Source organism: Saimiri boliviensis, chromosome 5 (assembly GCF_048565385.1).
Source record: "Saimiri boliviensis isolate mSaiBol1 chromosome 5, mSaiBol1.pri, whole genome shotgun sequence".
Taxonomy (NCBI): domain Eukaryota; kingdom Metazoa; phylum Chordata; class Mammalia; order Primates; family Cebidae; genus Saimiri; species Saimiri boliviensis.
Genome location: NC_133453.1, coordinates 29485801 through 29501456, shown reverse-complemented (window position 1 = coordinate 29501456; position 15656 = coordinate 29485801). Strand labels below are relative to the sequence as shown.

At 35.0% G+C, this 15656-nt stretch overlaps 1 protein-coding gene across 5 annotated transcripts in view; it reads right to left on the bottom strand.

Annotated features, from left to right (window-relative positions):
* The window catches only part of ERBB4 (erb-b2 receptor tyrosine kinase 4), a 1202488-nt gene that overhangs the window by 194804 nt on the left and 992028 nt on the right, over positions 1–15656 (bottom strand). For all 5 annotated transcript variants that reach the window (XM_003925582.4, XM_074399075.1, XM_074399073.1 and 2 more), the window contains exon 20: positions 6718–6903. In XM_003925582.4, coding sequence (XP_003925631.1) covers positions 6718–6903 — 186 coding nt within the window. The remainder of the gene's footprint in view (positions 1–6717; positions 6904–15656) is intronic.

The following is a 15656-nucleotide window of genomic DNA, read 5'->3' as shown; positions in this document are numbered from 1 at the left end:
CATTACAAATAACACAATTTTTTTTCTTTTCTTTTGAGACAGAGTCTCACTCTGTTGCTCAGGCTGGAGTGCAGTGGCTCAATCTAGTCTCACTGCAACCTCTGTCTCCTGGGTTCAAGTGATTCAGCTGCTCCAGCCTCCCAAGTACCTGGGATTACAGGAGTATTCCACCATGTCCAGATAATTTTTGTATTTTTAGTAGAGATGGGGTTTCACCATGTTGGCCAGGCTGGTCTGGAACTCCTGACCTCAGGTGATTTGTCCACCTCAGAGTGCTGGATTATAGGCAAGACTCACCTTGCCCAGCCCAATAATACATTTTTTATCATGAAAATTAGAAGCCAAGATAAGAGCACAAGCATCCCATGAACCTGTATAGGAAAGCATATGCAGATGGGAGACTCAGGTTCCTTGTTCCAAAGGCCAGAAATATTGAATATTAAACAGGAGATTCCCTCCTCTCCTCAGCCTAGTATGGTCTATGAACAAATGTTAAATCTTTTCTATCAGAATGTTTTAAAACAGTCATATTTTTAAACGATAGTATTTTTAAGATGTCAAAATTAGAGTATTCTAACTATAAACGTGTTTTTCCTTATTGTTGAAATTTTAAATATTATCCAAAATAACACAGTTTACATTCTTATGTTATGCTAAACAGTAAGCTTAGCGCATTGCAAACATCATCTTATCCTTATAATTACCCTATAAAATAAGTAATACTGTTAGTTAGCCCCTCTTTTCAGGAGCACAGCGAGTTTAACCAACTTATTATCAAAGTCCACACAGTTAGTTAGTGACAGAGAGAGATTAATTAGATTTGAACCCTAGAATCTGTAGGCTAAACACAAACTAGTACCAGACCACACATTTTAAATTCTTATTTTACAGTGTCACTTGTAATTAGTATCTATGAACCACAGTAGTTCACAGAATTATTTTGAGTTTGCTTTATTTTAATAGTTATATTACTTTTAAAATTTCCACAAATATTCATCTAGCACTAAAAATGTGGCATAGATGCTGATGATAAAATATGTTCTCATGAAGACAATAACAAGTATTACTCATGATAGAAGTTTTTCTCTTATGGAATAAATGATGAGACACAACTACAGATAAAATGGTGTGCTTCCATTCAGTCCTTCTAATTCTAGAGTGTGCTGAAGGAGAGCAGGTCACTTTAAGCCACAGTGATGTGCACATGTATGGAGAGGAAAGAGTGAAGAGTGGTTTGGAGACCTGGCTCAGGAGTCAGAGTTATCTGGTATAGAACTCAGGCATGTCAATACATTTGTGTGTCCTTTTGGACTTAAATTCCTATTTTCCTCAACTATAAACTGGGGAAATAATGAGCCATATCGGATAGAGTTTCAGTAAAGATTTAACAACACAGTGTAAGTAAAGCACCAAGGATATGCCAGGTATGGCATATCCTCAGCATATGCAAAAGAACTGAAATCAAAACAACCACTCTCTCAGACCACAGTGCAGTAAAAATACAACTCACAACTAAGAAAATACTGACATTCTTCACGGAACTAGAGAAAACTATTTAAAATTTCATGTGGAACCAAAAAAGAGCCTGAATAGTTAAAGCAGTCCTAAGCAAAAAGAACAAAGCTGGAGGCATCATGATACCCAATATCAAGCTATACCACAGGGCTACTATATCCAACACAGCATGGTACTGGTACAAAAACAGACACAAAAACCAATGACATAGAATAGAGAACCCAGAAATAAGTCGTCACACCTTCAACTATCTGATCTTCAACAAACCCGACAAAAAATAAGTAATGGGGAAAAGATTTCCTATTCAATAAATGCTGCCATAATAACTGCCTAGCTATATGCAGAAGATTTAAACTGGATCTCTTCCTTATACCATATACAAAAATCACCTCCCGATGGATTAAAGATTGTAATGTACCACTCAAAACTATGAAAACTATGGAAGACAACCTAGGCAATACCATTCAGGACATAGGTATGGGAAAAGATTTCATGATGAAGATACCAAAAGGAATTGCAACAAAAACAAACTTTGACAAGTGGTATATAATTAAATCAAAAGTTTTTGCACTGCAAAAGAAACTATCCACAGAGTGAACAGACAACCTACAGCAAGGCAGAAAATTTTTGCAAACTATACATTCTACAAAGATCTAATATCTAGCATTTATAAGGCCCTTAAGCAAATGGGCAAGAAAAAAAAAAAAACCCATTGAAAAGTGGGCAAAGGAATAAACAGACACTTTCCCAAAGAAGTTATACATGCAGCCAACAGCATATGAAAAAAAGGTCAACATCACTGATCATTAGAGAAATGCAAATCAATACCTCAAAGAGATACAATTTCACACCTGTCAGAATGTTGATAAGGTTGTGGAGAAAAAGGAACATTTATACGTTTTTGTATGGTGGAAGCATAAATTAGTTCCAACCACTGTGGAAAGCAATACAGCAATTCCTCAAAGAGATTTTAAAAATAGAAGTATCATTCAACCCAGCAATCATCTTCCTGGGTATATACCCACAGGAATATAAATCATTCTATTATAAAGACATATGCACATGTATGTTTATTGTAGCGCTATTCCCAATAGCAAAAACACAGAATCAACCTAAATGCCCATCAATGGTAGATTGGGAAGAGAATGTGGTACATATACCTTGGAATACCATGCAACCATAAAAAAGAACAGGCTCATATCGTTTGCAGGAACATGGATGGAGCTGGAGGCCATTATCCTTAGCAAACTAACAAGGAACAGAAAACCAAATACCACTTGTTATCACTTACACATGGGACCTAAATGATAAGAACCCATGGATACATAGAGGGAAACAGACACTGGGGCCTACCTTAGGGTGAAAAGTGGCTGAAAAAATGAAAATTTATTCTCTTACAGCTCTGTAGGTTAGAAATCCACAATTAGTTTCACCAGACTATAAAATCAAGGTACAGGAAGGTCTGTATTTCTCCTGGAGATTCTAAAGGAGAATCTGTTTCCTTCTCCTCTCCAGCTTCTAGAGGTGCCTACATTCCTCAACGCATGGTCCCTTCCTCCATTTTCAAGGTGCACCACTCAGCTCTGTTCTGCTCTTATATCGTCTGGCTCCTGCTCTGATCCTTCTGCCTCCCACTTACGAAGACCCCTGTGATTACAATGGGACGATCCGGGTAATCCAGCAAAATCTAATGTCGATATCCTTAATTTAATTACATCTGTGAAGTCCCTTTTAACATGTAAAACAACATTCACAGATTCTGGAGATAGAATGTATTAGCATCTTTGGGGGTGGATATTATTCAATCTACCACAGGTATAGACCATTTATAACATTCTTTTTGCAGATGAGAAAATATGTAGTAATTATTAATACCACTATATACATTGAGAAACAAGAATTCAGAGGCCCAGTAACACAAACTCACAAAACTGCAAAGTGGGCCCCAACATATAAACATGGTGTTTCTAACCTTAAGTCTGTTTTGACTACACAATTCTGCTCCTGAAATAGAAAAAAAGGGACTCCCCACTTAAAGGTAGATTTTACTATTTCCTTGGGTTTAAAATATTTACTAAATATTTGTTGAATGGCTAACTGTATGTAAGATCCAATTTTACTTTCAGGAATAAATAAGAATCAGATATAGTCAGTCCCAATGTAATCCTTTGTCTTTCCATATATTTAAATACCCATGATTCCTAAATGTATACATATAGTGCTGACCAAATTTAGCTACTTCATTAACATCCTCAGTTTCATTTTCGATAAACTTTTCCAGTGTCCCAAGTCTGAAACTGAACTCTTGATTTGTTCTTACAAATGTTCATCCCCCATTTCACCACCTCAGGAAATGGTCTCACTGTACTCCCGTCCCTCACCACCCACAGCTAGTCTATAATTGAATACCTTAAATTTTGTCCCCAAAATATATCTTAATTCCGTCTACTTCTCTTTATTCGCACTACCTCCAGACTCCTAATTAGTATCTTCATTTTCATTCTTGTATCGCCTCAATCCAACCTCCACACATAAACTAGCATGATCTATTTAGAATATAAATGAGATTATGTCAATTGCATGTCAAATATTTCAGTAACTACCTGGAGCACTTATAATACAATTCAAATTTTTCTTGCTATAGTGGATAACCATATAACATGTTCTGTTTAGGACTTTTCTGTACCTATTGTCCTGGCATAACTAGTAATAGAGTCTCCTTTCATACCTAAAATTATTCCATTTGGATGATAAGTCTCAGTCACCACATCTGTAGGGTCCTGTGTAGTCTTTCTTTTGCCTAAATATTATTCTCATAGCTGAAGTCTTCTCCCTCAGGGCTCAGTGGTGTCTTCCCTTAAGTCTCACGAGTAGTTAGTTCTCTTTAAAATCTGAACCATAGTATTCAATCCTATAATTAATTTGCTGAATGTCTGTTCAATCCATTAGGGTACACAAAGAGAAGCAGGCCTAGGCCGGTATGTGTTGTTTACTCATACACACACACACACACACACACACACACACACACACATATATATATATGTATGTGTGTGTGTGTGTGTGTGTGTGTGTGTGTGTGTGTTTCAGTCAGCATCGTATCTGAAACATAACAAAAGCCCACCAGTATCTGTTGAAGATTAATGACTAAATAAGCTTACCATATAGGCAGAGAGATAGTAAATGCATAGTGTAACATTAACATAATATAAATGTGTTCAGTATATCAACTACCAAAATTAATACAAAAAAGAAAGTAGTTACTTCTGCCTGCAGAGAAGAGTTGAAGAGAAAAGACTACATAAATGGAGGGTGCCCAAGCAGGGTTGATGGGCGAATAAGATCATGCAGTGTGAATTAAGAAGCCAAGAGAAGACTTCTAAGCTTAGGGGATGGCATTTGCAAAGGCAAAAAGGTGTAAAACTGTGTGATTATTCAGGGAACTCCCAAGTCGTTTCTCTTATTACAGTGTACAATGTTGTATAAATGATATATTAATAACACAAATCTTAAGGACAAAACCTAAATTGTGGTAAGCACAGCAGAAAATACAGAGAGAGCTAACAAATTTGAAGCTTGCCTTTTTTTTTTTTTTTTTTGAGACAGAGTTTCGCTCTTGTTGCCCAGGCTGGAGTGCAATGGCGTGATCTTGGCTCACCACAACCTCCACTTCCTGGATTCAGGTGATTCTCCTGCCTCAGCCTCCTGAGTTGCTGGGATTACAAGCATGCACCACCATACCCAGCTAATTTTGTATTTTAAGTAGAGATGGGTTTCTCCATGTTGGTCAGGCTGGTCTTGAACTCCTGACCTCAGGTGATCCACCCACTTTGGCCTCCCAAAACGCTGGGATTACAGGCCTGAGCCACTGGGCCCAGCCTTAAGCTTAGCTTTCTTTTCATTTATAGCCCTAAGACGATTTGAGAAATTCTACTGCATGTTTAACTCACCTTATAAATTATAGACATTCTCAGATAAATCAGTTTCTGAAGTGTTATATTTCAAACTCCATTACCATAAAGAATACTCACAGTTGCAGTTGCCACATAAGTAGGTGATATTAAATAGTATCACCTACATAGTTTTCTTGTCAATAATACATAAAACTAAGCTGAGCTTTGCTATCAAATAAATTCTGGGGTTTAAATTTTAAGAATTATGTCAAATTTCTTTTTTCTATAATATGCCTTAATTAATTATTAAATTATTTTTTAAAAACAGGCCAAAACCACTATGTTATCATTTTGGCATTTATACTGTACAAATGGATAGGTAAAAAATATCTATAGAATCTATAGATCTTCAGGTCATATTTTGATGTAACTAAACGTTGACATAAGTAAAACTTATCATTGACCTATTTCTCTAGAAATAGAATATTACCAAGAAAGATATTTGGTATAGATAATCATAAATAGTTGCTTTGAACATTTAGAATGTACACTGGAAGTTGCACACTAGCAGACTGCATGATAAAAATGCTTTGTTTAGACCCTAAAATGTTTTGAAAATTGACTTAAGATTTAAATTTGGGAAATCACAAAAATCCAGAATTCTGGCCACTCTTAAAAAAAATTTAAAGATCAGATAACTAGCAATATTCCACAAACCACAGTCCCATAGAAAGTAGCAGATATTCTCCAGTTAACCACAGAGCCACCTTCCCCATCACCCTAGACCCTTAGATATGTGACATGCCTGAGCCTTTGTGTGAAGCAAAACTCCCAATCATTAGAGACAAATTGAAAATCATCAAAAATGCTCAGAATATATTTAGACTTAGCTCATTTGCAATACTGAGAATTAAACATACAGGCTACTTTAAAAAATTGTCTAAATATGAAAAAAATAAGATATTCAACCCTTTGTTTCTTGGATTTTATTTGCTAACTAGACTACACCAAAACAAATAAGCCAAACACATCCAGAATAACAATTCTTCTCCCTGACTAGCAAGCTATTTGTTTTGGCATCTAGTCAATACAATGAAAATGGTACAGTACAATAATCTAAAAATATATATCATGCATTTAATCTGTGGCTTACCTAAAAGTTCCTCTCTGTTATGTATCTTTCCATGTGGCAAATATACTTTATTTTATTTAAACGGGAAGTCTTGACATGTTTTCAATATTAAAACTGTTCCAGGTTAGGAAATATTAACCTAGAAATGTCATTTCCATAGAAATAACAGACACTTACCTTAGCTATCTGGACACACCAGTTAAGCAGCAGTTGTGATCCAATGTTATCCTTGTGCTCATGAACATACTCCAACAGGCAGCCATGGGGCATAAGCTGAGTAACCAGCTGGATGGTTGGGCTTAGACACACACCCAACAACCGAACTAGGTGTGGATGATCCATACTTGCCATGATCAGAGCTTCCTATAATAAAAAATGCAATACCATCATTTCAACTTAAATTTTCTTACATTTAGAGTTACTTGCACTGTGCTAATGGTGCTGATGATTTTTAAAATGTACTCTTACTCAATGGAATCAATCAAAATGAAATGATAATGTTACAGTTATTCTGTCTTTAAAGTGATTTAATTCAATAAAATTAAATAAAAAACAAAGTCCCTACATGTATTAACATGGAAGCTGTTATACAATAACTGCCTATAAAATTGATAGCAGTGTTTTCTCCTTTGTAATATGAGCAATATTATATTTTATTTATTGCCAAGTAAGTCAAAATGAATTCCAGCTTATACTGTGGATTTTCAACCTTTGACTTTTGCTCTAAATGTGCAATAATCTATACAAATTTAGTTAGTTGCAAATAGAGTGAGGTGAGCTGAACTTTGAAGTCACCCATTATTGGTGTAGAGTTGGATAGTTTACAGTGGTGTCATGAATAAATCGTAAATATGGAAATGTAGATAATTACAAGTAATATGTTTATTGTCAATTTATATAAAATAATAAACATTTTAATATGACATTTTGTTCCATAATTTTACCTTTCCTCAAATTTATTTCATTTTCCAAATTATAAGTGGATGTCTTATTCATAGATGCTTAAAATTTGAGAGCTGAGACTATAAAAATTTGACTACTCCAACTTATATATTTCATAAAATGAGAAAACTGAGTTATAATTTTGCATCAGAATCATAAAGGCATCACTGCCTAATGGGAATAAAAGTGGACATATGATAGTTATTTAGGGCATTTCAGTTAGCTTCTAATAAAAAGTTATTAGAAGAGTGTTTATTGTAATTTGAAATAGATACAACAATAAAATTAATATGGTTTATTTATTTTTATGTACTTTGATATGTGCTTTTATATTATGAAAACAAAATATTGTGATCTCCTATGAAAACAAAATATTGTTTATCTCATATGAAAACAATAGTAAATTTTTGCTTTTAAGAAGCTACATAATATTACCTATATACTATTCTTGTCAATAATATTTAATTTGAATCTAATCATAAGTAAAAAATTCAAACAAATACATATTGTAGAACATTCTGCAAAGAAACTGGCCTGTATAGCCGGACACATTGGCTCACACCTGTATCCCAGCACTTTAGGAGTCCAAGGTGGGCAGATCACCTGAAGTCAGACGTTCGAGACCAGCCTGACTAACATGGTAAAATCCCATTTCTACTAAAAATGCAAAAATTAGCCAGGCATAGTGGTGGGCACCTGTAATTCCAGCTACTTGAATGGCTGAGGCAGAAGAATCATTAGAACCCGGGAGCTGGAGGTTGCAGTGAGCTGAGATCATGCCAGTGCACTCCAGCCTGGACAACGGAGAGAGAGACTCCATCTCACAAAAAAAAAAAAAAAAAAAAAAAAAAAAAAAAAAAAAGGAGAGAAACTGGCCTGTACTTGTTTAAAATATCAATACTAGGAGCAATGTAAAAGAAGGATATGATTTTCAAACTAACAATTATTACAGAAATAGGCCAATGCTGCATTTTTGGTTCTTAGATAAAAAAAATATATAAAACATATTGGGACGATTGAGGAAATCTAAGTAGGCGCTATATATTACGTAATATTGTATCAATGTTACATATTTGAGAGTGATAACGGTATTGCAGCTATGTAAAATAGTATTCTTTGATCTTAGAAGATTCCAAAATGAAGTATCTTGTGCCTGCAATTTATTTTCAAATAGTTTACTCAGAGACAGAGAGAGACAGACACACACACACACACACACACACACACACACACACACAGAGAGAGAGAGAGTGAGAGAGAGAGAGAGAGAGAGAGAGGGAGGATATATGTATATGTATCTATGTTTTTGATATGTGTATATACATATATACACACATATATTTGCACATACACCTAGAGGGGGTAATACGTATATGGCAATTGCTTATCAATTGGTTTATCTAGATGAAGGTACACTGTTCATTGTATTACCCATGAACATTTTCTATAACTTTGAAAATTTTCAAAATAAAAAATTCAGGACATAATTTATATTGAGTTTCTGTTTAAGATGGCATGGCAGATCGAATACACAAATTACTTCCTTTTCCTCTCAATTTCACTATATGGACAAAAAATTAATTTTAAAAGGCAGATGCCAACAATCATAAGAAGGAGACAATAAAGATAGAATAGTAAAAGTAGGAGTGGCTCACTAATGCTAGCTGACCTGGTAAACATAAGAAACCTGAAGCCTAATTTAATGTGGGGAAACTGAGAAGCAATCCAATAGTATGTAACACCAAAGGCTGAGGATTAGGAGTAGTGATACAAACCTCCCTAAATGAAGCAAGAAGAACTGGTTTCAAGCAGGATTGCTTCAAAGTAGGTTTAGGAAATACTTAGACTATAAATCTCCTTCTTCCCTTCACCCTTAGGAAATCTTAAACCAAAAGAACTGTGGACTGTGGATATCAGGCAAAATGGAAAGAGAAGTACTCTGGAGAAAACAGAAGTATTATGTAAATTTATATATAATAAAAACATGGACCATTCTTCCATTCCATCTCACAAATAGATGGAATTCAAAATTCTCAAAATTTTGTTTGAACCTAGAATTTTAGAGCCAGCAGCATTTCAACCAAGTGAATATATACAACAGACATGTTCAGACAAGCCAAATATTAATAAATTTACCTTCCATATTTCCTTTCTTTGTAAATGTGCTCATAAAACAGGGAGGGGGGTGTTAGGAGAGTACATTCAATCAAGAAAAAAACATCAAGCATGAGATATAGAAACAGAAAAAAAATACGTGAAAACTTTTCTCAAATAAAAACTATACAACAAAGGGAAATCGCAGCTGGCCAAGACTGGAACAGAACAAAGGGCTCTGAGAAAGGTGAGCCAAGAAGGTGGAATTGACAGATTACCTGATGAACCTAAAATATATTAAGAAAATGATTACTTTTCTAGTGGGAGTTGAAGGTCTAATTAGTGATAGATATACAGAACACTAAGCTAAAGTTAAAAAGAAATTACTCTGAGATAAAACAGAAAGATGTGCACAAGAAAGACTCAGAAAGGTGAGGAGCTGAGAGGGGAGTGGATGATGAGAGACTGTATGCTATTTGAATGATGGATACACTAAAAGTCTTGACTTCTCCATTATGCAATCCATGTGTGTAACAAAATCATACTTGTACTTCATAAATTAATCCAAATAATTAAAAAGAAAATCATGGAAATAGTTACATAATCATGATAGCATAAATAGGAAACACTGATATAATCAGAAATCATATAAATGTTGGAAGATGGGGGGCCAGAGGATGCCCTTTTGAAAGGTGGTGATGGGAATGGAGTGAAAGATATGTAACCATTGCTGGTTGCAAAAACTTAGCATATGATTCAAATGCTAAAAAAGAAAAACTAAGACTTCACAATATAAGCATGTTATTTAAATGAATAGAGTTAAGTAAAAGAAGAAATTTCCAAAACTTTGAAAGTGATTGATTTGGGCAGTGGAAAATAGGGGGATGGAAAGGACAGCAGGGTAGCTAGCAGGTTGCCTTTCATCATTAGTCTTTTCAAAATATTTGACTTTTTTATGATTAATTTAAAGCTACTTGGGAGGACATTATGCCCTTTAGCTGCCCCTACTATTTTACCACTGTTGAGTTCAGCTGAGCCTTATAAGAGTTAGTCACAAATATGCAGTGTCTGGTGGGGTATGTGGACTTCCCAGATCCAGTCAAGCATTTATCGCGAGGTCTCATTTTACTTTTTCAGTGAGAAGAGTCGGGCAGCATGGGAACATGCCTGGAGAAAGGAATTAGAGCAGACCAAACAAAAGAAGTAAGCTGGTAAAATGCTGTCACTCTCCCTCAAAGGACTTTTTGTTTCTGAGGCTCAGTGGCAAAGCAGAAATCATTGTTTTCAGATGCCTTCCAACTAGAAAAGATACTTTAATTCTCTCTTTTCTTGGTGCCCCAGGAAACCAGAAGAGTCACAGAACAGAGAACCAGTTTCTATGTTTTCTTGCCGAGCCCACTAGGACTGCAACATGGCGAAGGCTGGAAGTTCCAGAAGCACTGTGAGGCATCATGCCTAGCCAGGACTTCAGCATCCTCACGTGGGTGGTACCAGTCTGCAGTAACAGGGGTGGGACCTTCCAGTGGCTCAGAGAGAAGAGAACTCAACTTAGGGACCAGAACTGGTAAGAAAGATCACTGTAGATGCCACAGGGAGACTGCAGCTTGAAGACCAGATTATAGGTAAATAGGAGACACCCAACAAGTTTCCAAAATATTTGTGGAGACTTCTTTGGGGGCCAGGGTTTTGCATAATTAGCAAAGCCAGAAATCTGTGTTATTACCATTCACGTGGCCTCGTTTGGATTCATGAGGTGAAAACATTTGGTGTCACTCCTTGTATATCTCAGAGAGCATTTGAAATAAAGCACAGCAGTGTAGTTATAAAGAGAGTATGGATGAAAATGTTAGCCAACTTAAATGACTATTTAATCTAGTGTTAACTGTATTTGCAGTGTAAACCAGAAGGTTCTTTCATTGAATTATAACATGCACATGTATAAATATATGCATGCCAACAAATCAGCAAAACATCTAATTAGATTAAATCACTAATTTAATTACATATTTAATTATGTATTAAGTTAGATACTTAATTAGACATTAAATATCAGAAATAAAATTAAATTAATACTTATGTTATTTCTTTTTTGGTGGCTCTCAATGTTTTGTGTATATGAAAGTCACCTAGGTTTACAGTTATAAGTGTGGCCCTACTCCCAGATACTCAGGTTTAGAAGTAGATCTTAGGAATCACCATTTGTGGCCAGCTCACGTGGTAAAGGAATTTAGGAAATATAAAATGTTGAGAGTTTCTAGCACATCCTGATATGTCCATCAAATGTGTATTTCTATAATCCATTGCAAAAAGCACTAACATGTAATGATTATTTGATCCTTATTATAATCCCTGAATATAGTTCAAACAGGTAATTATAATTCAAACAGGTAATAATTCTCAGCTGCAAAATGAGGAAACTGAAACTCAATGAGATTACCAGCCCAGATCATATGACTCATTAGTACCAGGATCAGTAAAAACTCAGGACTTTTATTCTGACTGTAGTGTTATGATATTAAAATTATTGTATTTTTTACTTCACTTTCATCAGCACATTACAGTGTCAATATTTATCTTTTTAGCAAGACAGCCCCAAACACCTCACATTAGCCCCACCTTCATGAATTGGGTCAAATTATCCTTTGCTTCTTGAGGAGCAACAAGAAACAAGGCATTTGTGCTTCCAGGTAAACTGCCATCACTTTACAATATGTTTTCAGAAAAAGCCAAATAAAATGTTTTCCTCCGATTTACTGAGGGTAGTATTTGATACATGTTATGTATTAAAGTAAAGAGAATGATAACATTTAAGGTAGAAAAAAGATTTTGAGGTTATTTTTGCATTTGAAAAGTTTACATTAAGGGATGTAAAAAAGTCACATGGAAGTTCTCTTTTTAAAAATCTATTAGTAAGTCCTGGCAAAAAGCTGGGTTTGTATTAAGAAAAATTGCTCATCACACTACAAAGAGTATTTGAAACCAAATTGCAGAGTATTTGCATAATAGTTCTCTTTTTTTGAAAAAAGAAAAAAGAACAAGACACTAATTGTAGGTTGCATTTTTTTTTTTTTTAATAAAGGAAATAGCAGATGGCTGTTTTGGAGGATAGGAGAGTAGATAAAGAAAAGGGAATGTGAATTTATTTAGAAGCATAAGTGGGATAAAAAGGGGAAAAAATCCCAATATTTTAATCATGGAGTGTCGGATTTCAATAAATTGCTCTGTGTTAAATTTATGGTCCTTTGTTACCTGTCTTTCTTTATGTGGGACCTATGGAGGCAATTTTGGAATCTTTGCTGCTGTCATTAGAAAATCTCACTGAAGACCATGGGAATAAATATAACCTGACAGGGACATTATCTATTTTTCCAGAAAAAATTATTCTGTCTTTATTTCCCCTTTGCTTTACAACATTTTTTATTCTTGTAAGTAAATTTAAGAGTTTTCTTATTTGACAGAAGGGAAGAATGTAACAGGTGCTATGGTAAAAATTCTAAAACAAAAATATTTTTCTTTATAATGAAGTCTGGTGTGAATAAGGACTTTTTCAAAAACCACCAGGGGACTACCAAGGTATAGATAAAAAAAGCTCTGAAGCATGTATTTCAATAGTCTCTAGCCACATATTATCTGTATCTCTATTTCAGCCTGAAGAGAAGATCATTTTCATACAATAATGAGTGAGTGATACTATATTTTACATTAAGCTACCATTTTGCACAACCACCGGATATTTATGTCTTGCCACTTTAATTTGTTTTCTCATATTGTTTAGTGGTTTCACAAAGAGAAAGGGGAAGAAAAAAACCATATTGCCAGCGAAAACTTATAGACTATTCTGTTTTTAAAAATGTTAACTTCAGCTAAAATCTGTTTCATTATATCTATGGACCATTAATGCAATACCCTCCAGCTGAAAACCAGGAAAATCTCATTGTATCAGAGATAGGGAAGATAAAAGGAGAGACGGAGGAACAGAAAAGATGGACAATTAATGCAGACATTTAAAACTACGCTTCATGCAACCATCAGCAGATTTGTGAGTTCCTGAAAGAAATGCTGCCCCTAAAGATAGTGAGAGTGTTAGTGATGGAGAACACAAAGAAGATAACGATGGCCACAATGATGAAAAATGAAATAAAATTACTGGTCCATAATAATTTTTGTACTAACTTGCTTTGCTGCAGATGGTACGAAGATAATAAAATGAAACTGCATCTGTTCCTTCATGTCTAGAATAAATTATAATTTATTTGGGTAAATAGGTGAGCAGAAATTAGAGAGGATGAATTAATATGCCATCAGTTTAAGTTTGTCCACATTGCTCAGATGCCTTACTACTCCCTTCCAATCCTTGGTATCATTTCTGTGGACTTCAACAGTCAGATTAGGTCTCCTCTAAACTTTGAAGTCAGCACATTTTCATCTTCATTCTACATCATTCACCCATTGGGTCTCCATATGTTAGATTTAGTTACTAACATTGCTGCACAGTGAAGACCTTTTGAAGAAGTCTATATTGTGAAAGAATTCTACTTTCTTTTTTCCTTTCTTTTTCTTCCACTCTGGATTACACTGAATTTCCATCCTCATTATATTTTCCTATCCCTTTAGTTTCACATTACTTCACTTAAAAATATTTATTGAGAACTTGCTATGTGTCTGGTATTGTGATTGAAGTTGTGTCTACAAGATCATCTCTAGCCTCAGGCAGCTTTCATTCTACTTGGAAAGGCAACTAAGAAATACGAAAACCAAATAAACATAAAACAGATGCAGAAATATTTTTAAATTATATTAAGGAGTATCACAAAAATAAACAGAGTTTTGGGATAGATAATAAAATGGAGGCTGCAGTGGTAAGGGGATCCAGGAAATGTGTCCTGAGATCAGATCAGATTTATGAGAAAAAGTTATATATACAAATACTTGGAAAGTTCATTCAAGGAAAAGCATGATCTCAGAGTCTGGCATACTTTGGAAGCTCTGAGAAGGTTTTTGTGTTTGGAATTTAGCAGTGACTATAATGGCATGAGACGAGATTGAAAAGGTGGGTAGGGGCCAAGGCATGTAGGGCCTTGCAGTCAAAAAGGATTTAAGTCTTAAATCCTTAAGAAGACTGGATTTGTTCATAAATCTTTTAATGCCTGGTTTCTGTTATACTTCATTTACTTCTATCATAGCCTGATTATTAACTATTACAATAAAGTACTTGCCAATATCATATAATTTTCTCCCCCTTGATGTTCCCATTTGCTTGCTCTTTGGCTGAAGATAATTTCCCCCATCACCATTCTCAAACTTTCAAATGTTGTTAGAGAAAGGCACAGATTCATGAGATTTTGCCTAAATATCCTGATTTGATTCTCCAAAAATAGCTCACTTTTAGTTTTTAAAAATTATTTAATTAATGTGCTTATTATTTCATTTTTGAGACAGAGTTTCACTCTATTGCACAGGCTGGAGTGCAGTGGTGCAATCTTGGATCACTGCAAGTTCTGCCCCCCAGGTTCAAGCAATTCTACTGCCTCAGCCTCCTGAGTAACTGGGATTACAGGTGCCTGCCACAACACCTGTTGACTTTTTTTTTTTTTGCCTAATTTTTGCCTTTTTTTTTTTTTTTTTTTTTTTTCTTTTCAGTAGAGAGGCAGTTTCATCATGTTGGCGAGGCTGGTCTCAAACTCCTGACCTCGGCCTCTCAAAGTGCTGGGGTTACAGGCATGAGCCACTGCACCAGGCTTTTTTTAGTGTTTAATTTCTTACTGATGTTTTATTACACTTACTATGGCTTCTACCTCTGGGCAGGGAAAAAAAAAAGTCTTCTACCTTTCTTAATATTTACTCTGTGAAATGTACTTTTGACATCATTTTATCCTATTTTACTGAATCATTTTATCATCATTTATCTCTAGTACAACTTTATCTTCACTGTACTTACCATCTTCACTGTACCTACAAGAACATATATGTATCCCATATTCCAAAAATGAAATTTCCTTCAATTTTTCCCTATCTCTAGGGATATTTGCCAGTCCTACTTTAGCTGTTTCTTCATTTTATCCTCCTTGGACTTTGAGATC